The sequence below is a fragment of the Hyperolius riggenbachi genome, chromosome 4 (genome assembly GCF_040937935.1).
Source record: "Hyperolius riggenbachi isolate aHypRig1 chromosome 4, aHypRig1.pri, whole genome shotgun sequence".
Classification (NCBI taxonomy): domain Eukaryota; kingdom Metazoa; phylum Chordata; class Amphibia; order Anura; family Hyperoliidae; genus Hyperolius; species Hyperolius riggenbachi.
This window is the reverse complement of record NC_090649.1, coordinates 1,752,372-1,777,150: the sequence shown is the minus strand read 5'-3', so window position 1 is coordinate 1,777,150 and position 24,779 is coordinate 1,752,372. Positions and strand designations below refer to the sequence as shown.

The 24,779-nt window shown below is 51.3% G+C and overlaps 1 protein-coding gene across 1 annotated transcript in view; it reads left to right on the top strand.

Annotated features, from left to right (window-relative positions):
- Positions 1-24,779, top strand: part of IFT172 (intraflagellar transport 172) — a 619,018-nt gene that overhangs the window by 312,337 nt on the left and 281,902 nt on the right. Inside the window, exons 23-27 of the mRNA XM_068279802.1 lie at positions 1,233-1,311; positions 1,388-1,508; positions 16,322-16,466; positions 16,555-16,644; positions 16,729-16,826. Of these exons, the coding sequence (XP_068135903.1) occupies positions 1,233-1,311; positions 1,388-1,508; positions 16,322-16,466; positions 16,555-16,644; positions 16,729-16,826 (533 nt within the window). The remainder of the gene's footprint in view (positions 1-1,232; positions 1,312-1,387; positions 1,509-16,321; positions 16,467-16,554; positions 16,645-16,728; positions 16,827-24,779) is intronic.

The following is a 24,779-nucleotide window of genomic DNA, read 5'->3' as shown; positions in this document are numbered from 1 at the left end:
GTTTGGGAGGTGTAGGTAAGAGTCACATTAGGGTGCAGGGATCTTGGTGTTGGATGTTAGGTGTTAGTGAGGGTTGGTGTTTGGGAGGTGTAGGTAAGAGTCACATTAGGGCGCAGGGATCTTGGTGTTGGATGTTAGGTGTTGGTGAGGGTTGGTGTTTGGGAGGTGTAGGTAAGAGTCACATTAGGGCGTAGGGATCTTGGTTTTGGATGTTAGGGGTTGGTGAGGGTTGGTGTTTGGGAGGTGTAGGTAAGAGTCACATTAGGGCGCAGGGATCTTGGTGTTGGATGTTAGGTGTTGGTGAGGGTTGTTGTTTGGGAGGTGTAGGTAAGAGTCCCATTAGGGTGCAGGGATCTTGGTGTTGGATGTTTAGGGGTTGGTGAGGGTTGGTGTTTGGGAGGTGTAGGTAAGAGTCACATTAGGGTGCAGGGATCTTGGTGTTGGATGTTAGGTGTTGGTGAGGGTTGTTGTTTGGGAGGTTTAGGTAAGAGTCACATTAGGGTGCAGGGATCTTGGTGTTGGATGTTAGGTGTTGGTGAGGGTTGTTGTTTGGGTGGTGTAGGTAAGAGTCACATTAGGGTGCAGGGATCTTGGTGTTGGATGTTTGGGAGGTGTAGGTAAGAGTCACATTAGGGCGCAGGGATCTTGGTGTTGGATGTTAGGTGTTGGTGAGGGTTGGTGTTTGGGAGGTGTAGGTAAGAGTCACATTAGGGCGCAGGGATCTTGGTGTTGGATGTTAGGTGTTGGTGAGGGTTGTTGTTTGGGAGGTGTAGATAAGTCAGATTAGGGTGCAGGGATCTTGGTGTTGGATGTTAGGTGTTGGTGAGGGTTGGTGTTTGGGAGGTGTAGGTAAGAGTCACATTAGGGCGCAGGGATCTTGGTTTTGGATGTTAGGGGTTGGTGAGGGTTGGTGTTTGGGAGGTGTAGGTAAGAGTCACATTAGGGCGCAGGGATCTTGGTGTTGGATGTTAGGGGTTGGTGAGGGTTGGTGTTTGGGAGGTGTAGGTAAGAGTCACATTAGGGTGCAGGGATCTTGGTGTTGGATGTTAGGTGTTGGTGAGGGTTGGTGTTTGGGAGGTGTAGGTAAGAGTCACATTAGGGCGCAGGGATCTTGGTTTTGGATGTTTTGGTGTTGGGGAGGGTTGGTGTTTGGGAGGTGGATAACTGGTTTCCATGGTGATGACAGTGGTACAGTGCTTTTGATGCAGGCTTCTATGTTCTCCTATTTTCAGGCTGGAGACTTGCTGGAGAAGGTGAATAACCCTCGCCGGGCTCTGGACTGTTACTGTAAGGGCCAAGCCTTCAGGAAAGGTGAGTATCTCCCAGGATTAGGCTCTCGTATGGGTTGTTGGTAGCTCTCACCTCACATGACCTCTGTGTTCCTTAGCTGTGGAGTTGGCCCGTGTGGCATTTCCCACCGAGGTGCTGAAGCTGGAGGAGTCCTGGGGGGATTTCCTGGTGCAGCAAAAGCAGCTGGATGCAGCCATCAATCATTACATCGAGGCGGGGTGAGATATGACCCTTACAGGCAACTCTCGGGGTTCTTCTTTATGTTCCTAAAGGATCTCCCCGATTCAGACAAAGAGAAGCATTAAAGGAACACTATCCATACCCAAGTGTTCTAAAATCACAATGTACAGATAATGTCTTAGTAGCTGTGTAACCGTTTTCCTACTTTTCATGTTAAATCTCATAGACAAATGCTTTAATGAATTGAGCGTAGGATTAACAGATGAAGTGTGAGGGAATCCCCCTCCCCTCATGGTTCTTCTCAGTTTTGGCAGCAGTAAAGTGTGAAAATATTTTGATAACCGTAAACAATGAGGTTGCCAGTGAAATGTGTACACCAGTACTGAGCAGCACGTCCCAAACAATTCCTAACTCAATTGAAAAATACATGGTGATCAGTAGTGTCCCTTTAAGTACAATGTTGTAGCCATGAAGGTAACATTACTTTTTAGGTTCACATTTCTGTCTTGTTGTACAGGAAGTGCGGCATTCACCTCTCTAATGGAACACAGATTATCTATCATGGCTATTGTCTAACAAAAACTCTGAGGTCTCAGTTAGGTGATTGCAGTGTCAGTTAGGTGATAGCATTGAGGTCTCGAATAAGTGATATCAATTCAGTGATCAGTACAGTGTTGGTTAGATGATAGCAGTGCAGTGTCAGTTAGATGATTGCAGTGTCAGTTTGGTGATAGCAGTGCAGTGTCGGTTAGATGGTAGCAATGAGGGCTCGGTTAGGTGATATCAGTGTAGTGTCTGTTAGGTGATAGCAGTGTAGTGTCTGTTAGGTGATAGCAGTGCAGTGTCAGTTACGTGATGGCAGTGCAGCGTCAGTTGGGAGATAGCAGTGCCAGTTGATAGCAGTGCAGTGGTCATTAGGTGATATCAGGGCAGTGTCAGTCAGATGATAGCAGTGTCAGTCAGATGATAACAGTGTCAGTCAGATGATGGCAGTGTCAGGTGATAGCTGTGCAGTTTCAGGTGATGGCAGTGTCAGGTGATATCAGTGCAGTGTCAGTCAGGTGATGGCAGTGTCAGGTGATATCAGTGCAGTGTCAGTCAGGTGATGGCAGTGTCAGGTGATAACAGTGTCAGTCAGGTGATGGCAGTGTCAGGTGATAACAGTGTCAGTCAGGTGATGGCAGTGTTCGTCAGATGATAGCAGTGTCAGGTGATAACAGTGTCAGTCAGGTGATGGCAGTGTCAGGTGATAACAGTGTCAGTCAGGTGATGGCAGTGTCAGGTGATAACAGTGTCAGTCAGGTGATGGCAGTGTCAGGTGATAACAGTGTCAGTCAGATGATGGCAGTGTCAGGTGATAACAGTGTCAGTCAGGTGATGGCAGTGTCAGGTGATAAGTGTCAGTCAGGTGATAACAGTGTCAGGTGATAACAGTGTCAGTCAGGTGATGGCAGTGTCAGGTGATAACAGTGTCAGTCAGGTGATGGCAGTGTCAGTCAGGTGATGGCAGTGTCAGGTGATAACAGTGTCAGTCAGGCGATGGCAGTGTCAGGTGATAACAGTGTCAGTCAGATGATAGCAGTGCAGTGTCAGGTGATAACAGTGTCAGTCAGGTGATGGCAGTGTCAGGTGATGGCAGTGTCAGGTGATAACAGTGTCAGTCAGGTGATGGCAGTGTCAGGTGATGGCAGTGTCAGGTGATGGCAGTGTCAGGTGATGGCAGTGTCAGGTGATAACAGTGTCAGGTGATAACAGTGTCAGTCAGTTGATGGCAGTGTCAGGTGATGAGTGTCAGTCAGGTGATGGCAGTGTCAGGTGATAACAGTGTCAGTCAGGTGATGGCAGTGTCAGGTGATAACAGTGTCAGTCAGATGATAGCAGTGCAGTGTCAGGTGATGGCAGTGTCAGGTGATGGCAGTGTCAGGTGATGGCAGTGTCAGGTGATGGCAGTGTCAGTCAGGTGATGGCAGTGTCAGGTGATAACAGTGTCAGTCAGGTGATGGCAGTGTCAGGTGATAACAGTGTCAGTCAGATGATAGCAGTGTCAGGTGATAACAGTGTCAGTCAGGTGATGGCAGTGTCAGTCAGATGATGGCAGTGTCAGGTGATGGCAGTGTCAGGTGATGGCAGTGTCAGGTGATAACAGTGTCAGTCAGGTGATAACAGTGTCAGGTGATAACAGTGTCAGTCAGGTGATGGCAGTGTCAGGTGATAACAGTGTCAGTCAGGTGATGGCAGTGTCAGTCAGGTGATGGCAGTGTCAGGTGATAACAGTGTCAGTCAGGCGATGGCAGTGTCAGGTGATAACAGTGTCAGTCAGATGATAGCAGTGCAGTGTCAGGTGATAACAGTGTCAGTCAGGTGATGGCAGTGTCAGGTGATGGCAGTGTCAGGTGATAACAGTGTCAGTCAGGTGATGGCAGTGTCAGGTGATGGCAGTGTCAGGTGATATCAGTGCAGTGTCAGTCAGGTGATGGCAGTGTCAGGTGATATCAGTGCAGTGTCAGTCAGGTGATGGCAGTGTCAGGTGATAGCAGTGTCAGTCAGGTGATAACAGTGTCAGGTTATAACAGTGTCAGTCAGGTGATGGCAGTGTCAGGTGATAACAGTGTCAGTCAGGTGATGGCAGTGTCAGGTGATAACAGTGTCAGTCAGGTGATGGCAGTGTCAGGTGATAACAGTGTCAGTCAGGTGATGGCAGTGTCAGGTGATGGCAGTGTCAGGTGATGGCAGTGTCAGGTGATGGCAGTGTCAGGTGACAAGTGTCAGTCAGGTGATAACAGTGTCAGTCAGGTGATGGCAGTGTCAGGTGATAGCAGTGTCAGTCAGGTGATAACAGTGTCAGGTTATAACAGTGTCAGTCAGGTGATGGCAGTGTCAGGTGATAACAGTGTCAGTCAGGTGATGGCAGTGTCAGGTGATAACAGTGTCAGTCAGGTGATGGCAGTGTCAGGTGATAACAGTGTCAGTCAGGTGATGGCAGTGTCAGGTGATGGCAGTGTCAGGTGATGGCAGTGTCAGGTGATGGCAGTGTCAGGTGATAACAGTGTCAGTCAGGTGATGGCAGTGTCAGGTGATGGCAGTGTCAGGTGATGGCAGTGTCAGGTGATGGCAGTGTCAGGTGATAAGTGTCAGGTGATAACAGTGTCAGTCAGTTGATGGCAGTGTCAGGTGATAAGTGTCAGTCAGGTGATGGCAGTGTCAGGTGATAACAGTGTCAGTCAGGTGATGGCAGTGTCAGGTGATAACAGTGTCAGTCAGATGATAGCAGTGCAGTGTCAGGTGATGGCAGTGTCAGGTGATGGCAGTGTCAGGTGATGGCAGTGTCAGTCAGGTGATGGCAGTGTCAGTCAGGTGATGGCAGTGTCAGGTGATAACAGTGTCAGTCAGGTGATGGCAGTGTCAGGTGATAACAGTGTCAGTCAGATGATAGCAGTGTCAGGTGATAACAGTGTCAGTCAGGTGATGGCAGTGTCAGGTGATAGCAGTGTCAGTCAGATGATGGCAGTGTCAGGTGATGGCAGTGTCAGGTGATAACAGTGTCAGTCAGGTGATGGCAGTGTCAGGTGATGGCAGTGTCAGGTGATAACAGTGTCAGTCAGGTGATGGCAGTGTCAGGTGATAAGTGTCAGTCAGGTGATGGCAGTGTCAGGTGATAACAGTGTCAGTCAGGTGATGGCAGTGTCAGGTGATAACAGTGTCAGTCAGGTGATGGCAGTGTCAGGTGATAACAGTGTCAGTCAGATGATAGCAGTGCAGTGTCAGGTGATGGCAGTGTCAGGTGATAACAGTGTCAGTCAGATGATAGCAGTGTCAGGTGATAACAGTGTCAGTCAGGTGATGGCAGTGTCAGGTGATAACAGTGTCAGTCAGGTGATAACAGTGTCAGGTGATAAGTGTCAGTCAGGTGATAACAGTGTCAGTCAGGTGATGGCAGTGTCAGGTGATAACAGTGTCAGTCAGGTGATAACAGTGTCAGGTGATAACAGTGTCAGTCAGGTGATGGCAGTGTCAGGTGATAACAGTGTCAGTCAGGTGATGGCAGTGTCAGGTGATAACAGTGTCAGTCAGATGATAGCAGTGCAGTGTCAGGTGATGGCAGTGTCAGGTGATAACAGTGTCAGTCAGATGATAGCAGTGTCAGGTGATAACAGTGTCAGTCAGGTGATGGCAGTGTCAGGTGATAACAGTGTCAGTCAGGTGATAACAGTGTCAGGTGATAAGTGTCAGTCAGGTGATAACAGTGTCAGTCAGGTGATGGCAGTGTCAGGTGATAACAGTGTCAGTCAGGTGATGGCAGTGTCAGGTGATAACAGTGTCAGTCAGGTGATGGCAGTGTCAGGTGATGGCAGTGTCAGTCAGGTGATGGCAGTGTCAGGTGATGGCAGTGTCAGGTGATGGCAGTGTCAGGTGATGGCAGTGTCAGGTGACAAGTGTCAGTCAGGTGATAACAGTGTCAGTCAGGTGATGGCAGTGTCAGGTGATAGCAGTGTCAGTCAGGTGATAACAGTGTCAGGTTATAACAGTGTCAGTCAGGTGATGGCAGTGTCAGGTGATAACAGTGTCAGTCAGGTGATGGCAGTGTCAGGTGATAACAGTGTCAGTCAGGTGATGGCAGTGTCAGGTGATAACAGTGTCAGTCAGGTGATGGCAGTGTCAGGTGATGGCAGTGTCAGGTGATGGCAGTGTCAGGTGATGGCAGTGTCAGGTGATAACAGTGTCAGTCAGGTGATGGCAGTGTCAGGTGATGGCAGTGTCAGGTGATGGCAGTGTCAGGTGATGGCAGTGTCAGGTGATAAGTGTCAGGTGATAACAGTGTCAGTCAGTTGATGGCAGTGTCAGGTGATAAGTGTCAGTCAGGTGATGGCAGTGTCAGGTGATAACAGTGTCAGTCAGGTGATGGCAGTGTCAGGTGATAACAGTGTCAGTCAGATGATAGCAGTGCAGTGTCAGGTGATGGCAGTGTCAGGTGATGGCAGTGTCAGGTGATGGCAGTGTCAGTCAGGTGATGGCAGTGTCAGTCAGGTGATGGCAGTGTCAGGTGATAACAGTGTCAGTCAGGTGATGGCAGTGTCAGGTGATAACAGTGTCAGTCAGATGATAGCAGTGTCAGGTGATAACAGTGTCAGTCAGGTGATGGCAGTGTCAGGTGATAGCAGTGTCAGTCAGATGATGGCAGTGTCAGGTGATGGCAGTGTCAGGTGATAACAGTGTCAGTCAGGTGATGGCAGTGTCAGGTGATGGCAGTGTCAGGTGATAACAGTGTCAGTCAGGTGATGGCAGTGTCAGGTGATAAGTGTCAGTCAGGTGATGGCAGTGTCAGGTGATAACAGTGTCAGTCAGGTGATGGCAGTGTCAGGTGATAACAGTGTCAGTCAGGTGATGGCAGTGTCAGGTGATAACAGTGTCAGTCAGATGATAGCAGTGCAGTGTCAGGTGATGGCAGTGTCAGGTGATAACAGTGTCAGTCAGATGATAGCAGTGTCAGGTGATAACAGTGTCAGTCAGGTGATGGCAGTGTCAGGTGATAACAGTGTCAGTCAGGTGATAACAGTGTCAGGTGATAAGTGTCAGTCAGGTGATAACAGTGTCAGTCAGGTGATGGCAGTGTCAGGTGATAACAGTGTCAGTCAGGTGATAACAGTGTCAGGTGATAACAGTGTCAGTCAGGTGATGGCAGTGTCAGGTGATAACAGTGTCAGTCAGGTGATGGCAGTGTCAGGTGATAACAGTGTCAGTCAGATGATAGCAGTGCAGTGTCAGGTGATGGCAGTGTCAGGTGATAACAGTGTCAGTCAGATGATAGCAGTGTCAGGTGATAACAGTGTCAGTCAGGTGATGGCAGTGTCAGGTGATAACAGTGTCAGTCAGGTGATAACAGTGTCAGGTGATAAGTGTCAGTCAGGTGATAACAGTGTCAGTCAGGTGATGGCAGTGTCAGGTGATAACAGTGTCAGTCAGGTGATAACAGTGTCAGGTGATAACAGTGTCAGTCAGGTGATGGCAGTGTCAGGTGATAACAGTGTCAGTCAGGTGATAACAGTGTCAGGTGATAACAGTGTCAGTCAGGTGATAACAGTGTCAGTCAGGTGATGGCAGTGTCAGGTGATGGCAGTGTCAGTCAGGTGATGGCAGTGTCAGGTGATAGCAGTGTCAGTCAGGTGATAACAGTGTCAGGTGATAACAGTGTCAGTCAGGTGATGGCAGTGTCAGGTGATAACAGTGTCAGTCAGGTGATGGCAGAGTCAGGTGATAACAGTGTCAATCAGGTGATGGCAGTGTCAGGTGATAACAGTGTCAGTCAGGTGATGGCAGTGTCAGGTGATAGCAGTGTCAGTCAGGTGATAACAGTGTCAGGTGATAACAGTGTCAGTCAGGTGATGGCAGTGTCAGGTGATAACAGTGTCAGTCAGGTGATAACAGTGTCAGGTGATAACAGTGTCAGTCAGGTGATGGCAGTGTCAGGTGATAACAGTGTCAGTCAGGTGATGGCAGTGTCAGGTGATAACAGTGTCAGTCAGGTGATGGCAGTGTCAGGTGACAAGTGTCAGTCAGGTGATAACAGTGTCAGTCAGGTGATGGCAGTGTCAGGTGATAGCAGTGTCAGTCAGGTGATAACAGTGTCAGGTTATAACAGTGTCAGTCAGGTGATGGCAGTGTCAGGTGATAACAGTGTCAGTCAGGTGATGGCAGTGTCAGGTGATAACAGTGTCAGTCAGGTGATGGCAGTGTCAGGTGATAGCAGTGTCAGTCAGGTGATGGCAGTGTCAGGTGATAACAGTGTCAGTCAGGTGATGGCAGTGTCAGTCAGGTGATGGCAGTGTCAGGTGATAACAGTGTCAGTCAGGTGATAGCAGTGTCAGGTGATAACAGTGTCAGTCAGGTGATAGCAGTGTCAGGTGATAACAGTGTCAGTCAGGTGATAGCAGTGTCAGTCAGGTGATGGCAGAGTCAGGTGATAGCTGTGCAGTGTCAGGTGATGGCAGTGTCAGGTGATAACAGTGTCAGTCAGGTGATGGCAGAGTCAGGTGATGGCAGTGTCAGTCAGGTGATGGCAGAGTCAGGTGATGGCAGTGTCAGGTGATAACAGTGTCAGTCAGGTGATGGCAGTGTCAGGTGATAACAGTGTCAGTCAGGTGATGGCAGTGTCAGGTGATAACAGTGTCAGTCAGGTGATGGCAGTGTCAGGTGATAAGTGTCAGTCAGGTGATGGCAGTGTCAGGTGATAACAGTGTCAGTCAGATGATAGCAGTGCAGTGTCAGGTGATGGCAGTGTCAGGTGATAACAGTGTCAGTCAGGTGATGGCAGTGTCAGGTGATAACAGTGTCAGTCAGGTGATGGCAGTGTCAGGTGATAACAGTGTCAGTCAGGTGATGGCAGTGTCAGGTGATAAGTGTCAGTCAGGTGATGGCAGTGTCAGGTGATAACAGTGTCAGTCAGATGATAGCAGTGCAGTGTCAGGTGATGGCAGTGTCAGGTGATAACAGTGTCAGTCAGGTGATGGCAGTGTCAGGTGATAACAGTGTCAGTCAGGTGATGGCAGTGTCAGGTGATAACAGTGTCAGTCAGATGATAGCAGTGCAGTGTCAGGTGATGGCAGTGTCAGGTGATAACAGTGTCAGTCAGGTGATGGCAGTGTCAGGTGATAACAGTGTCAGTCAGGTGATGGCAGAGTCAGGTGATGGCAGTGTCAGGTGATAACAGTGTCAGTCAGGTGATGGCAGTGTCAGGTGATAAGTGTAAGTCAGGTGATGGCAGTGTCAGGTGATAACAGTGTCAGGTGATGGCAGTGTCAGGTGATAACAGTGTCAGTCAGGTGATGGCAGTGTCAGGTGATAAGTGTCAGTCAGGTGATGGCAGTGTCAGGTGATGGCAGTGTCAGGTGATGGCAGTGTCAGGTGATAACAGTGTCAGGTGATGGCAGTGTCAGGTGATAAGTGTCAGTCAGGTGATGGCAGTGTCAGGTGATACCAGTGTCAGTCAGGTGATGGCAGTGTCAGGTGATAAGTGTCAGTCAGGTGATGGCAGTGTCAGGTGATGGCAGTGTCAGGTGATGGCAGTGTCAGGTGATGGCAGTGTCAGGTGATAACAGTGTCAGTCAGGTGATAACAGTGTCAGGTGATAAGTGTCAGTCAGGTGATGGCAGTGTCAGGTGATAACAGTGTCAGTAAACAAACACACTACCAGTATATGCCGTTCAACCACCTGATATTTATTGAGAATCAAAGGTTATTTTTTACCTTGATTAATAATAATTGAGTCTGTAAAAAAAGTTTTTTTGTAGCACACCATAATAATGCACAATTTTTCATTAAACGGGGTGTTACCCCACAATGTCTCAAACAGAAAGTCTCAGGGGACTGCGCACAGACCAGAATATAGCCAGTTGACCATATCACTCCCCCAACATGGGGAGAGGCGGGCACGGACACCTACAATGCCAAAAGATTAAAGCATCTAATATGCTAATTGCCCGTCAAACGTGTCCGCATCACCCCATGCGCTAATATCACAGTGGTCAACAGCAATAAAAATGTGCAGGCAGAGAAAAGGATGAGAAATGCCGGCACTGCTGTAAACTGCTTGTTTATTCATAACACATGGTGCAACATCGTGGATTCGTAAAGCTGTGCTCTCATCCCCCAGCACCCACCGCACAGCTTTACCAGCAAACCGGTATGTTACGTCTCAATATGCATACAATTGAATCCACGATGTTGCACCATGTGTTATGAATAAACAAGCAGTTTACAGCAGTGCCGGCATTTCTCATCCTTTTCTCTGCCTGCATATGATGTCTATCTGAGCCTGAGCACGCTGGTCTATCTGCATCTCACCGGATACCTGGTCTGCACCCCTGCAACCCTCCCTGAACCCCTAGCTGCAGTGCCAGCACCTTTCTATCCTACCTTCCTAAGCAATAAAAATGTGCCCCCCCAAAGCCCCCCTATGCCCCCCCGCAATCACAACACCACACCCTGCATGCAGACATCCACATCAGGATACTAACTAACATGGGTCGTCACCCACGGAAAAATCATGACACTTGAGAACACAGTCCATGAGAGGCATATATGAAAAATATCCCACGGCAAGTCCTGCTTTCAAAATTCAATGGCATGAGATAAAGTTCCACATTAAGAAGATCGTCATAGAAAGATCACTATATTCCTTCAAGAGTCTTTTCAGACCATTTAAGGCTGGTGCACCTAGCCAGTTTGCTGTAATATAAAGTTATAGGCCTATGCGGACAAAACAGTTCAGTATTTCAGCCAAGCCATATATCGTGACAACGAAGTTTCCATACATGTAATACTTCACCATAATTAGATATACACATGAACTTTGCGGATATAGATGCCATATACACTGTTTCACATAGTTACCACGTCCTGAGGAAGTCCCTGGGCGGGGCGAAACGCGTCGACGTAGGCCTGCGTCACGCGCTGAGATGTGCCTCTCTGCCCCCCTCTGCCCTCCCGCCGGATCGGAGCACGGTGCCCGGAACTATGGCGTACACTTTCAAGGACTGAACTCCCGCTTGGTCGGGGTAACACAAGTCTGAGGCCCTGAGTTTGATACTCCAACAGATACACATCGTGGACACTGCGGTCAGTTAAGCAGGCTAAAAACCGTCCATGCTGACGCTGCATATCGCATCAATGGAGGAGGTGGTAATTATGTGAAACAGTGCATACGGCATCTATATCCGCAAAGTTCATGTGTATATCTAATTATGGTGAAGTATTACATGCATGGAAACTTCGTTGTCACGATATATGGCTTGGCTGAAATACTGAACTGTTTTGTCCGCATAGGCCTATAACTTTATATTACAGCAAACTGGCTAGGTGCACCAGCCTTAAATGGTCTGAAAAAGACTCTTGAAGGAATATAGTGATCTTTCTATGACGATCTTCTTAATGTGGAACTTTATCTCATGCCATTGAATTTTGAAAGCAGGACTTTCCGTGGGATATTTTTCATATATGCCTCTCATGGACTGTGTTCTCAAGTGTCATGATTTTTCCGTGGGTGACGACCCATGTTAGTTGGTATCCTGATGTGGATGTCTGCATGCAGGGCATGGTGTTGTGATTGCGGGGGGGCATAGGGGGGCTTTGGGGGGGCACATTTTTATTGCTGTTGACCACTGTGATATTAGCGCATGGGGTGATGCGGACACGTTTGACGGGCAATTAGCATATTAGATGCTTTAATCTTTTGGCATTGTAGGTGTCCGTGCCCGCCTCTCCCCATGTTGGGGGAGTGATATGGTCAACTGGCTATATTCTGGTCTGTGCGCAGTCCCCTGAGACTTTCTGTTTGAGACATTGTGGGGTAACACCCCGTTTAATGAAAAATTGTGCATTATTATGGTGTGCTACAAAAAACTTTTTTTACAGACTCAATTATTATTAATCAAGGTAAAAAATAACCTTTGATTCTCAATAAATATCAGGTGGTTGAACGGCATATACTGGTAGTGTGTTTGTTTACTAATTCTAGTTTTTTGACCAGTGCATGTACCCACTTGTTTAGCACACCCTAGCATGTATACTTTCTGTGTAGTAGGTTTTTGTGATAACAGTGTCAGTCAGATGATGACAGTGTCAGGTGATAACAGTGTCAGGTGATAGCTGTGCGGTTACATAGTTACATAGTTATTTTGGTTGAAAAAAGACATACGTCCATCCAGTTCAACCAGTACAAAGTACAACTCCAGCCTGCTCCCCCACATATCCCTGTTGATCCAGAGGAAGGCGAAACCCTTACAAGGCATGGTCCAATTAGCCCCAAAAGGGAAAAATTCCTTTCCGACTCCAGATGACAATCAGATAAAATCCCTGGATCAACATCATTAGGCATAACCTAGTAATTGTAGCCATGGATGTCTTTCAATGCAAGGAACGCATCTAAGCCCCCTTTAAATGCAGGTATAGAGTTTGCCATAACGACTTCCTGTGGCAATGCATTCCACATCTTAATCACTCTTACTGTAAAGAACCCTTTCCTAAATAAATGGCTAAAACGTTTTTCCTCCATGCGCAGATCATGTCCTCTAGTCCTTTGAGAAGGCCTAGGGACAAAAAGCTCATCCGCCAAGCTATTATATTGCCCTCTGATGTATTTATACATGTTAATTAGATCCCCTCTAAGGTGTCTTTTCTCTAGACTAAATAAACCCAGTTTATCTAACCTTTCTTGGTAAGAGAGACCTTCCATCCCACGTATCAATTTTGTAGCTCGTCTCTGTACCTGCTCTAAAACTGCAATATCTTTTTTGTAATGTGGTGCCCAGAACTGAATTCCATATTCCAGATGTGGCCTTACTAGAGAGTTAAACAGGGGCAATATTATGCTAGCATCTCGAGTTTTTATTTCCCTTTTAATGCATCCCAAAATTTTGTTAGCTTTAGCTGCAGCGGCTTGGCATTGAGTACGATTATTTAACTTGTTGTCGATGAGTACTCCTAAGTCCTTCTCCAAGTTTGATGTCCCCAACTGTATTCCATTTATTTTGTATGGTGCTAGACCATTGGTACGACCAAAATGCATGACTTTACATTTTTCAACATTGAATTTCATCTGCCATGTATGTGCCCATATAGCCATCCTATCCAGATCCTGTTGCAATATGACACTATCTTCCTGAGAGTTGATGATTCTGCACAATTTTGTATCATCTGCAAAAATAGCAACATTGCTCACTACTGCATCCACTAGGTCATTAATAAATAAATCGAAGAGCACTGGACCCAGAACAGACCCTTCAGATGGTAATGTCAGGTGATAGCAGTGATGGCAGTGCAGTGTCAGGTGATAGCTGTGTCAGTCAGTTGATGGCAGTGTCAGGTGATAGCAGTGTCAGTCAGGTGATGGCAGTGTCATGTTATAGCAGTGCAGTGTCAGGTGATAGCAGTGCAGTGTCAGGTGATAGCTGTGCAGTGTCAGGTGATAGCTGTGCAGTGTCAGGTGATAGCTGTGCAGTGTCAGGTGATATCAGTGCAGTGTCAGGTGATATCAGTGCAGTGTCAGGTGATATCAGTGCAGTGTCAGGTGATAGCTGTGTAAGGTCAGGTGATAGCTGTGCAAGGTCAGGTGATAGCTGTGTAGTGTCAGGTGATAGCTGTGCAGTGTCAGGTGATATCAGTGCAGTGTCAGGTGATAGCAGTGCAGTGTCAGGTGATAGCAGTGCAGTGTGGGTCAGGTGATGGCAGTGTCAAGTGATAGCGGTGTCAGTCAGGTGATAGCAGTGCAGTGTCGTTCAGGTGATAGCTGTGCAGTGTCAGGTGATAGCTGTGCAGTGTCAGGTGATAGCAGTGCAGTGTGGGTCAGGTGATGGCAGTGTCAGGTAAAAGCAGTGTCAGTCAGGTGATGGCAGTGTCAGGTGATAGCAGTGCAGTGTCAGGTAATAGCAGTGCAGTGTCATTCAGGTGATAGCTGTGCAGTGTCAGGTGATAGCTATGCAGTGTCAGGTGATAGCTGTGCAGTGTCAGGTGATAGCAGTGCACTGTCAGGTGATAGCAGTGCAGTGTCAGGTGATAGCAGTGCAGTGTCAGGTGATAGCAGTGCAGTGTCAGGTGATAGCAGTGCAGTGTCAGGTGATAGCAGTGCAGTGTCAGGTGATAGCTGTGCAGTGTCAGGTGATAGCTGTGCAGTGTCAGGTGATAGCTGTGCAGTGTCAGGTGATAGCTGTGCAGTGTCAGGTGATAGCAGTGCAGTGTCAGGTGATAGCAGTGCAGTGTCAGGTGATAGCAGTGCAGTGTCAGGTGATAGCTGTGTAGTGTCAGATGATAGCTGTGCAGTGTCAGGTGATATCAGTGCAGTGTCAGGTGATAGCTGTGCCGTGTCAGGTGATAGCTGTGCCGTGTCAGGTGATAGCTGTGCCGTGTCAGGTGATAGCAGTGCAGTGTGGGTCAGGTGATGGCAGTGCCAGGTGATATCAGTGCAGTGTCAGGTGATAGCTGTGCAGTGTCAGGTGATAGCTGTGCAGTGTCAGGTGATAGCTGTGCAGTGTCAGGTGATAGCTGTGCAGTGTCAGGTGATAGCTGTGCAGTGTCAGGTGATAGCTGTGCAGTGTCAGGTGATAGCTGTGCAGTGTCAGGTGATAGCTGTGCAGTGTCAGGTGATAGCTGTGCAGTGTCAGGTGATAGCTGTGCAGTGTCAGGTGATATCAGTGCAGTGTCAGGTGATATCAGTGCAGTGTCAGGTGATATCAGTGCAGTGTCAGGTGATAGCTGTGTAAGGTCAGGTGATAGCTGTGTAAGGTCAGGTGATAGCTGTGCAAGGTCAAGTGATAGCTGTGCAGTGTCAGGTGATAGCTGTGCAGTGTCAGGTGATATCAGTGCAGTGTCAGGTGATAGCAGTGCCGTGTCAGGTGATAGCAGTGCAGTGTGGGTCAGGTGATGGCAGTGTCAGGTGATAGCGGTGTCAGTCAGGTGATAGCAGTGCAGTGTCGTTCAGGTGATAGCTGTGCAGTGTCAGGTGATAGCTGTGCAGTGTCAGGTGATAGCAGTGCAGTGTGGGTCAGGTGATGGCAGTGTCAGGTAAAAGCAGTGTCAGTCAGGTGATGGCAGTGTCAGGTGATAGCAGTGCAGTGTCAGGTAATAGCAGTGCAGTGTCATTCAGGTGATAGCTGTGCAGTGTCAGGTGATAGCTATGCAGTGTCAGGTGATAGCTGTGCAGTGTCAGGTGATAGCTGTGCAGTGTCAGGTGATAGCAGTGCAGTGTCAGGTGATAGCAGTGCAGTGTCAGGTGATAGCAGTGCAGTGTCAGGTGATAGCTGTGCAGTGTCAGGTGATAGCTGTGCAGTGTCAGGTGATAGCTGTGCAGTGTCAGGTGATAGCTGTGCAGTGTCAGGTGATAGCTGTGCAGTGTCAGGTGATAGCAGTGCAGTGTCAGGTGATAGCAGTGCAGTGTCAGGTGATAGCAGTGCAGTGTCAGGTGATAGCAGTGCAGTGTCAGGTGATAGCAGTGCAGTGTCAGGTGATAGCTGTGCCGTGTCAGGTGATAGCTGTGCCGTGTCAGGTGATAGCTGTGCCGTGTCAGGTGATAGCTGTGCCGTGTCAGGTGATAGCAGTGCAGTGTGGGTCAGGTGATGTCAGTGTCAGGTGATATCAGTGCAGTGTCAGGTGATATCAGTGCAGTGTCAGGTGATAGCTGTGCAGTGTCAGGTGATAGCTGTGCAGTGTCAGGTGATAGCTGTGCAGTGTCAAGTGATAGCAGTGCAGTGTCAGGTGATAGCAGTGCAGTGTCAGGTGATAGCAGTGCAGTGTCAGGTGATAGCAGTGCAGTGTCAGGTGATAGCTGTGCAGTGTCAGGTGATAGCTGTGCCGTGTCAGGTGATATCTGTGCCGTGTCAGGTGATAGCTGTGCCGTGTCAGGTGATAGCAGTGCAGTGTGGGTCAGGTGATGGCAGTGTCAGGTGATATCAGTGCAGTGTCAGGTGATAGCTGTGTGCAGTGTCAGGTGATAGCTGTGTGCAGTGTCAGGTGATAGCTGTGCAGTGTCAGGTGATAGCTGTGCAGTGTCAGGTGATAGCTGTGCAGTGTCAGGTGATAGCTGTGCAGTGTCAGGTGATAGCTGTGCAGTGTCAGGTGATATCAGTGCAGTGTCAGGTGATATCAGTGCAGTGTCAGGTGATATCAGTGCAGTGTCAGGTGATGGCAGTGTCAGGTGATATCAGTGCAGTGTCGGTCAGGTGATGGCAGTGTCAGGGGATAGCCGTGCAGTGTCAGGTGATATCAGTGCTGTGTCAGTCAGATGGTGATGGCAGTGGCAGGTGATATCAGTGCAGTGCGGGTCAGCAGTGCGCTCACAGTCACATGTATCTCTCATTCCTCTCAGGTGTTCGGTGAAAGCGATAGAAGCTGCGATTGGTGCTCGCCAGTGGAAGAAAGCCGTCCACATCCTGGAGATTCAGGAGCCCAAGACAGCTGGAGAATATTACGTGAAGGTCGCACAGCATTACAGCGCGGTGCAGGAATATGAGGTCAGAGGTCCTGCCCACTGATCTAGCCAGTCAGAATGCATCCTTCTGGGGGTGCCGCCCCCTCACACGGCTCTCTTGTATGTTGCAGTTGGCGGAGCAGCTGTATATTAAGGCTGGGAGGAGCAAGGATGCCATTGATATGTACACGAAGGCGGGCCGCTGGGAGCAGGCACATGCGGTAAGAGCTCAGGCATTCATGTACTCTGCAGATTGGGGAGAAGTGTCTGCAAGGCTGCAATGTTTCTGTACTTTCTCATTGTAGCTGGCTGTGAAGTGTATGAACCCCGAAGATGTGTCTGTCCTGTATGTCACCCAGGCCAAGGAGCAGGAGAAGCTAGGCTGCTATAAAGAGGCCGAGAGGTAAGACGTCACCCCTGATTATATGAGAGAGGTAGGCTTGGTATTGGTAGGAGGTGAGGTGGATGAGATGGGCAGCAGAGGTCAGTAGGGATTGGCAGAGAGTGGCAGCATCAGAGGAGTGGGAGGAGAGGTGGATGAGATGGGCAGCAGAGGTCAGTAGGGATTGGCAGAGAGGGGCAGCATCAGAGGAGCGGGAGGAGAGGTGGATGAGACGGGCAGCAGAGGTCAGTAGGGATTGGCAGAGAGGGGCAGCATCAGAGGAGCGGGAGGAGAGGTGGATGAGACGGGCAGCAGAGGTCAGTAGGGATTGGCAGAGAGTGGCAGCATCAGAGGAGCGGGAGGAGAGGTGGATGAGACAGGCAGCAGAGGTCAGTAGGGATTGGCAGAGAGGGGCAGCATCAGAGGAGCGGGAGGAGAGGTGGATGAGACGGGCAGCAGAGGTCAGTAGGGATTGGCAGAGAGGAGCAGCATCAGAGGAGCGGGAGGAGAGGTGGTTGAGATGGGCAGCAGAGGTCAGTAGGGATTGGCAGAGAGGGGCAGCATCAGAGGAGCAGGAGGAGAGGTGGATGAGGTGGGCAGCAGAGGTCAGTAGGGATTGGCAAAGAGGAGCAGCATCAGAGGAGCGGGAGGAGAGGTGGTTGAGTAAGGCAGCAGAGGTCAGTAGGGATTGGCAGAGAGGGGCAGCATCAGAGGAGCGGAAGGAGAGGTGGATGAGACGGGCAGCAGAGGTCAGTAGGGATTGGCAAAGAGGAGCAGCATCAGAGGAGCGGGAGGAGAGGTGGTTGAGTTGGGCAGCAGAGGTCAGTAGGGATTGGCAGAGAGCGGCAGCATCAGAGGAGTGGGAGGAGAGGTGGATGAGATGGGCAGCAGAGGTCAGTAGGGATTGGCAGAGAGGGGCAGCATCAGAGAAGAGGGAGGAGAGGTGGATGAGATGGGCAGCAGAGGTCAGTAGGGATTGGCAGAGAGGGGCAGCATCAGAGGAGCGGGAGGAGAGGTGGATGAGACGGGCAGCAGAGGTCAGTAGGGATTGGCAGAGAGGGGCAGCATCAGAGGAGCGGGAGGAGAGGTGGATGAGATGGGCAGCAGAGGTCAGTAGGGATTGGCAGAGAGGGGCAGCATCAGAGGAGCGGGAGGAGAGGTGGATGAGATGGGCAGCAGAGGTCAGTAGGGATTGGCAGAGAGGGGCAGCATCAGAGGAGAGGGAGGAGAGGTGGATGAGATGGGCAGAAGAGGTCAGTAGGGATTGGCAGAGAGTGGCAGCATCAGAGGAGAGGGAGGAGAGGTGGATGAGATGGGCAGCAGAGGTCAGTAGGGATTGGCAGAGAGCGGCAGCATCAGAGGAGAGGTGGATGAGGCAGGCAGCAGTGGTCAGTAGGGATTAGCAGAGAGTGGCAGCATCAGAGGAGCGGGAGGAGAGGTGGATGAGAGGGGCAGTAGAGGTCAGTAGGGATTGGCAGAGAGTGGCAGCATCAGAGGAGCGGGAGGAGAGGTGGATGAGATGGGCAGCAGAGGTCAGTAGGGATTGGCAGAGAGGTGCAGCATCAGAGGAGAGGGAGGAGAGGTGGATGAGATGGGCAGCAGAGGTCAGTAGGGATTGGCAGAGAGGTGCAGCATCAGAGGAGCGGGAGTAGAGGTGGATGAGATGGGTAGCAGAGGTCATTAGGGGCTGGAGAAGTGGCAGCATCAGAGGAGCCGGAGGAGAGGTGGATGAGATGGGCAGCAGAGGTCAGTAGGGATTGACAGAGAGGAGCAGCATCAGAGGAGCGGGAGGAGAGGTGGATGAGGCAGGCAGCAGAGGTCAGTAGGGATTGGCAGAGAGGGGCAGCATCAGAGGAGCAGGAGGAGAGGTGGATGAGGTGGGCAGCAGAGGTCAGTAGGGATTGGCAGAGAGGGGCACCATCAGAGGAGCAGGAGGAGAGGTGGATGAGGTGGGCAGCAGAGGTCAGTAGGGATTGGCAGAGAGGGGCAGCATCAGAGGAGCAGGAGGAGAGGTGGATGAGGTGGGCAGCAGAGGTCAGTAGGGATTGGCAGAGAGGGGCAGCATCAGAGGAGCGGGAGGAGAGGTGGATGAGACGGGCAGCAGAGGTCAGTAGGGATTAGCAGAGAGCGGCAGCATCAGAGGAGCAGGAGGAGAGGTGGATGAGGTGGGCAGCAGAGGTCAGTAGGGATTGGCAGAGAGGGGGCAGCATCAGAGGAGTGGGAGGAGAGGTGGATGAGATGGGCAGCAGAGGTCAGTAGGGATTGGCAGAGAGAGCAGCATCAGAGGAGCAGGAGGAGAGGTGGATGAGACGGGCAGCAGAGGTCAGTAGGGATTGGCAGAGAGGAGCAGCATCAGAGGAGCGGGAGGAGAGGTGGTTGAGATGGGCAGCAGAGGTCAGTAGGGATTAGCAGAGAGCGGCAGCATCAGAGGAGTGGGAGGAGAGGTGGATGAGATGGGCAGCAGAGGTCAGTAGGGATTGGCAGAGAGGGGCAGCATCAGAGAAGAGGGAGGAGAGGTGGATGAGATGGGCAGCAGAGGTCAGTAGGGATTGGCAGAGAGGGGCAGCATCAGAGGAGCGGGAGGAGAGGTGGATGAGACGGGCAGCAGAGGTCAGTAGGGATTGGCAGAGAGGGGCAGCATCAGAGGAGCGGGAGGAGAGGTGGATGAGACGGGCAGCAGAGGTCAGTAGGGATTGGCAGAGAGGGGCAGCATCAGAGGAGAGGGAGGAGAGGTGGATGAGATGGGCAGCAGAGGTCAGTAGGGATTGGCAGAGAGGGGCAGCATCAGAGGAGAGGGAGGAGAGGTGGATGAGATGGGCAGCAGAGGTCAGTAGGGATTGGCAGAGAGGGGCAGCATCAGAGGAGCGCGAGGAGAGGTGGATGAGATGGGCAGCAGAGGTCAGTAGGGATTGGCAGAGAGGGGCAGCATCAGAGGAGAGGGAGGAGAGGTGGATGAGATGGGCAGCAGAGGTCAGTAGGGATTGGCAGAGAGTGGCAGCATCAGAGAAGAGGGAGGAGAGGTGGATGAGATGGGCAGCAGAGGTCAGTAGGGATTGGCAGAGAGCGGCAGCATCAGAGGAGAGGTGGATGAGGCAGGCAGCAGTGGTCAGTAGGGATTAGCAGAGAGTGGCAGCATCAGAGGAGCGGGAGGAGAGGTGGATGAGAGGGGCAGTAGAGGTCAGTAGGGATTGGCAGAGAGTGGCAGCATCAGAGGAGCGGGAGGAGAGGTGGATGAGATGGACAGCAGAGGTCAGTAGGGATTGGCAGAGAGGGGCAGCATCAGAGGAGTGGGAGGAGAGGTGGATGAGATGGGCAGCAGAGGTCAGTAGGGATTGGCAGAGAGGGGCAGCATCAGAGGAGTGGGAGGAGAGGTGGATGAGATGGGCAGCAGAGGTCAGTAGGGATTGGCAGAGAGGTGCAGCATCAGAGGAGTGGGAGGAGAGGTGGATGAGGTGGGCAGCAGAGGTCAGTAGGGATTGGCAGAGAGGGGCAGCATCAGAGGAGCAGGAGGAGAGGTGGATGAGGTGGGCAGCAGAGGTCAGTAGGGATTGGCAGAGAGTGGCAGCATCAGAGGAGCAGGAGGAGAGGTGGATGAGATGGGCAGCAGAGGTCAGTAGGGATTGGCAGAGAGGGGCAACATCAGAGGAGCAGGAGGAGAGGTGGATGAGGTGGGCAGCAGAGGTTAGTAGGGATTGGCAGAGAGGGGCAGCATCAGAGGAGTTTGAGGAGAGGTGGATGAGATGGGCAGCAGAGGTCAGTAGGGATTGGCAGAGAGGAGCAGCATCAGAGGAGCGGGAGGAGAGGTGGATGAGACGGGCAGCAGAGGTCAGTAGGGATTGGCAGAGAGTGGCAGCATCAGAGGAGCGGGAGGAGAGGTGGATGAGATGAGCAGCAGAGGTCAGTAGGGATTGGCAGAGAGGGGCAGCATCAGAGGAGCGGGAGGAGAGGTGGATGAGGCAGGCAGCAGAGGTCAGTAGGGATTGGCAGAGAGGGGCAGCATCAGAGGAGCGGGAGGAGAGGTAGATGAGACAGGCAGCAGGGGTCAGTAGGGATTGGCAGAGAGGGGCAGCATCAGAGGAGCGGGAGGAGAGGTGGATGAGATGGGCAGCAGAGGTCATTAGGGGCTGGAGAAGTGGCAGTCTGTGTTTTGATAGGCAGGAGGGTGGGGTGTTGCAGTAGTCCAGAGGGGTATGATAAGAGCATGTACAGTGCTGCCCATTATTATTCATACCCCTGGAAAATTTTGACTTAGTTACTTTTATTTAACCAGCAAGTCATTTGTTGATGGGAAATGACATAGGTGTCTCCCAAAAGATAATAAGACGATGTAACAAGAGGCATTATTGTGGGAAAAAACATTTCTCAGCTTTTATTTAAATTTGAGCAAAAGTGTCCAGTCCAAAATTATTCATACCCTTCTCAAACTGTCACAGTCTGTGGGAAAATCCAAAGTTCTATACCATTCCAAATAGTCCTCAGCAGCGAGATCTGAGAGGCGGTAACAGGATAGGATCTCACACATGTGCGCCTGCACCGCTTCACTACAGTCCTCAGCAGCGAGATCTGAGAGGCGGTAACAGGATAGGATCTCACACATGTGCGCCTGCGCCGCTTCACTACAGTCCTCAGCAGCGAGATCTGAGAGGCGGTAACAGGATAGGATCTCACACATATGCGCCTGCGCCGCTTCACTACAGTCCTCAGCAGCGAGATCTGAGAGGCGGTAACAGGATAGGATCTCACACATGTGCGCCTGCGCCGCTTCACTACAGTCCTCAGCAGCGAGATCTGAGAGGCGGTAACAGGATAGGATCTCACACATGTGCGCCTGCACCGCTTCACTACAGTCCTCAGCAGCGAGATCTGAGAGGTGGTAACAGGATAGGATCTCACACATGTGCGCCTGCGCCGCTTCACTACAGTCCTCAGCAGCGAGATCTGAGAGGCGGTAACAGGATAGGATCTCACACATATGCGCCTGCGCCGCTTCACTACAGTCCTCAGCAGCGAGATCTGAGAGGCGGTAACAGGATAGGATCTCACACATGTGCGCCTGCGCCGCTTCACTACAGTCCTCAGCAGCGAGATCTGAGAGGCGGTAACAGGATAGGATCTCACACATGTGCGCCTGCACCGCTTCACTACAGTTCTCAGCAGCGAGATCTGAGAGGCGGTAACAGGATAGGATCTCACACATGTGCGCCTGCGCCGCTTCACTACAGTCCTCAGCAGCGAGATCTGAGAGGCGGTAACAGGATAGGATCTCACACATGTGCGCCTGCGCCGCTTCACTACAGTCCTCAGCAGCGAGATCTGAGAGGCGGTAACAGGATAGGATCTCACACATATGCGCCTGCGCCGCTTCACTACAGTTCTCAGCAGCGAGATCTGAGAGGCGGTAACAGGATAGGATCTCACACATGTGCGCCTGCGCCGCTTCACTACAGTCCTCAGCAGCGAGATCTGAGAGGCGGTAACAGGATAGGATCTCACACATGTGCGCCTGCACCGCCTCACTACAGTCCTCAGCAGCGAGATCTGAGAGGCGGTAACAGGATAGGATCTCGCACATGTGCGCCTGCACCGCTTCACTACAGTCCTCAGCAGCGAGATCTGAGAGGCGGTAACAGGATAGGATCTCACACATGTGCGCCTGCGCCGCTTCACTACAGTCCTCAGCAGCGAGATCTGAGAGGCGGTAACAGGATAGGATCTCACACATGTGCGCCTGCACCGCTTCACTACAGTCCTCAGCAGCGAGATCTGAGAGGCGGTAACAGGATAGGATCTCGCACATGTGCGCCTGCACCGCTTCACTACAGTCCTCAGCAGCGAGATCTGAGAGGCGGTAACAGGATAGGATCTCACACATGTGCCTGTGCCGCTTCACTACAGTCCTCAGCAGCGAGATCTGAGAGGCGGTAACAGGATAGGATCTCACACATGTGCGCCTGCGCCGCTTCACTACAGTCCTCAGCAGCGAGATCTGAGAGGCGGTAACAGGATAGGATCTCACACATGTGCGCCTGCACCGCTTCACTACAATCCTCAGCAGCGAGATCTGAGAGGCGGTAACGGGATAGGATCTCGCACATGTGCTCCTGCACCGCTTCACTACAGTCCTCAGCAGTGAGATCTGAGAGGCGGTAACAGGATAGGATCTCACACATGTGTGCCTGCACCGCTTCACTACAGTCCTCAGCAGCGAGATCTGAGAGGCGGTAACAGGATAGGATCTCACACATGTGCGCCTGCACCGCTTCACTACAATCCTCAGCAGCGAGATCTTAGAGGCGGTAACAGGATAGGATCTCACACATGTGCGCCTGCGCCGCTTCACTACAGTCCTCAGCAGCGAGATCTGAGAGGCGGTAACAGGATAGGATCTCACACATGTGCGCCTGCGCCGCTTCACTACAGTCCTCAGCAGCGAGATCTGAGAGGCAGTAACAGGATAGGATCTCACACATATGCGCCTGCGCCGCTTCACTACAGTCCTCAGCAGCGAGATCTGAGAGGCGGTAACAGGATAGGATCTCACACATGTGCGCCTGCGCCGCTTCACTACAGTCCTCAGCAGCGAGATCTGAGAGGCGGTAACAGGATAGGATCTCACACATGTGCGCCTGCACCGCTTCACTACAGTCCTCAGCAGCGAGATCTGAGAGGTGGTAACAGGATAGGATTTCACACATGTGCGCCTGCGCCGCTTCACTACAGTCCTCAGCAGCGAGATCTGAGAGGCGGTAACAGGATAGGATCTCACACATATGCGCCTGCGCCGCTTCACTACAGTCCTCAGCAGCGAGATCTGAGAGGCGGTAACAGGATAGGATCTCACACATGTGCGCCTGCACCGCTTCACTACAGTTCTCAGCAGCGAGATCTGAGAGGCGGTAACAGGATAGGATCTCACACATGTGCGCCTGCACCGCTTCACTACAGTTCTCAGCAGCGAGATCTGAGAGGCGGTAACAGGATAGGATCTCACACATGTGCGCCTGCGCCGCTTCACTACAGTCCTCAGCAGCGAGATCTGAGAGGCGGTAACAGGATAGGATCTCACACATGTGCGCATGCACCGCTTCACTACAGTCCTCAGCAGCGAGATCTGAGAGGCGGTAACAGGATAGGATCTCACACATGTACGCCTGCACCGCTTCACTACAGTCCTCAGCAGCGAGATCTGAGAGGCGGTAACAGGATAGGATCTCGCACATGTGCGCCTGCACCGCTTCACTACAGTCCTCAGCAGCGAGATCTGAGAGGCGGTAACAGGATAGGATCTCACACATGTGCGCCTGCGCCGATTCACTACAGTCCTCAGCAGCGAGATCTGAGAGGCGGTAACAGGATAGGATCTCACACATGTGCGCCTGCACCGCTTCACTACAGTCCTCAGCAGCGAGATCTGAGAGGCGGTAACAGGATCGGATCTCGCACATGTGCGCCTGCACCGCTTCACTACAGTCCTCAGCAGCGAGATCTGAGAGGCGGTAACAGGATAGGATCTCACACATGTGCCTGTGCCGCTTCACTACAGTCCTCAGCAGCGAGATCTGAGAGGCGGTAACAGGATAGGATCTCACACATGTGCGCCTGCGCCGCTTCACTACAGTCCTCAGCAGCGAGATCTGAGAGGCGGTAACAGGATAGGATCTCACACATGTGCGCCTGCACCGCTTCACTACAATCCTCAGCAGCGAGATCTGAGAGGCGGTAACAGGATAGGATCTCGCACATGTGCTCCTGCACCGCTTCACTACAGTCCTCAGCAGTGAGATCTGAGAGGCGGTAACAGGATAGGATCTCACACATGTGTGCCTGCACCGCTTCACTACAGTCCTCAGCAGCGAGATCTGAGAGGCGGTAACAGGATAGGATCTCACACATGTGCGCCTGCACCGCTTCACTACAATCCTCAGCAGCGAGATCTTAGAGGCGGTAACAGGATAGGATCTCACACATGTGCGC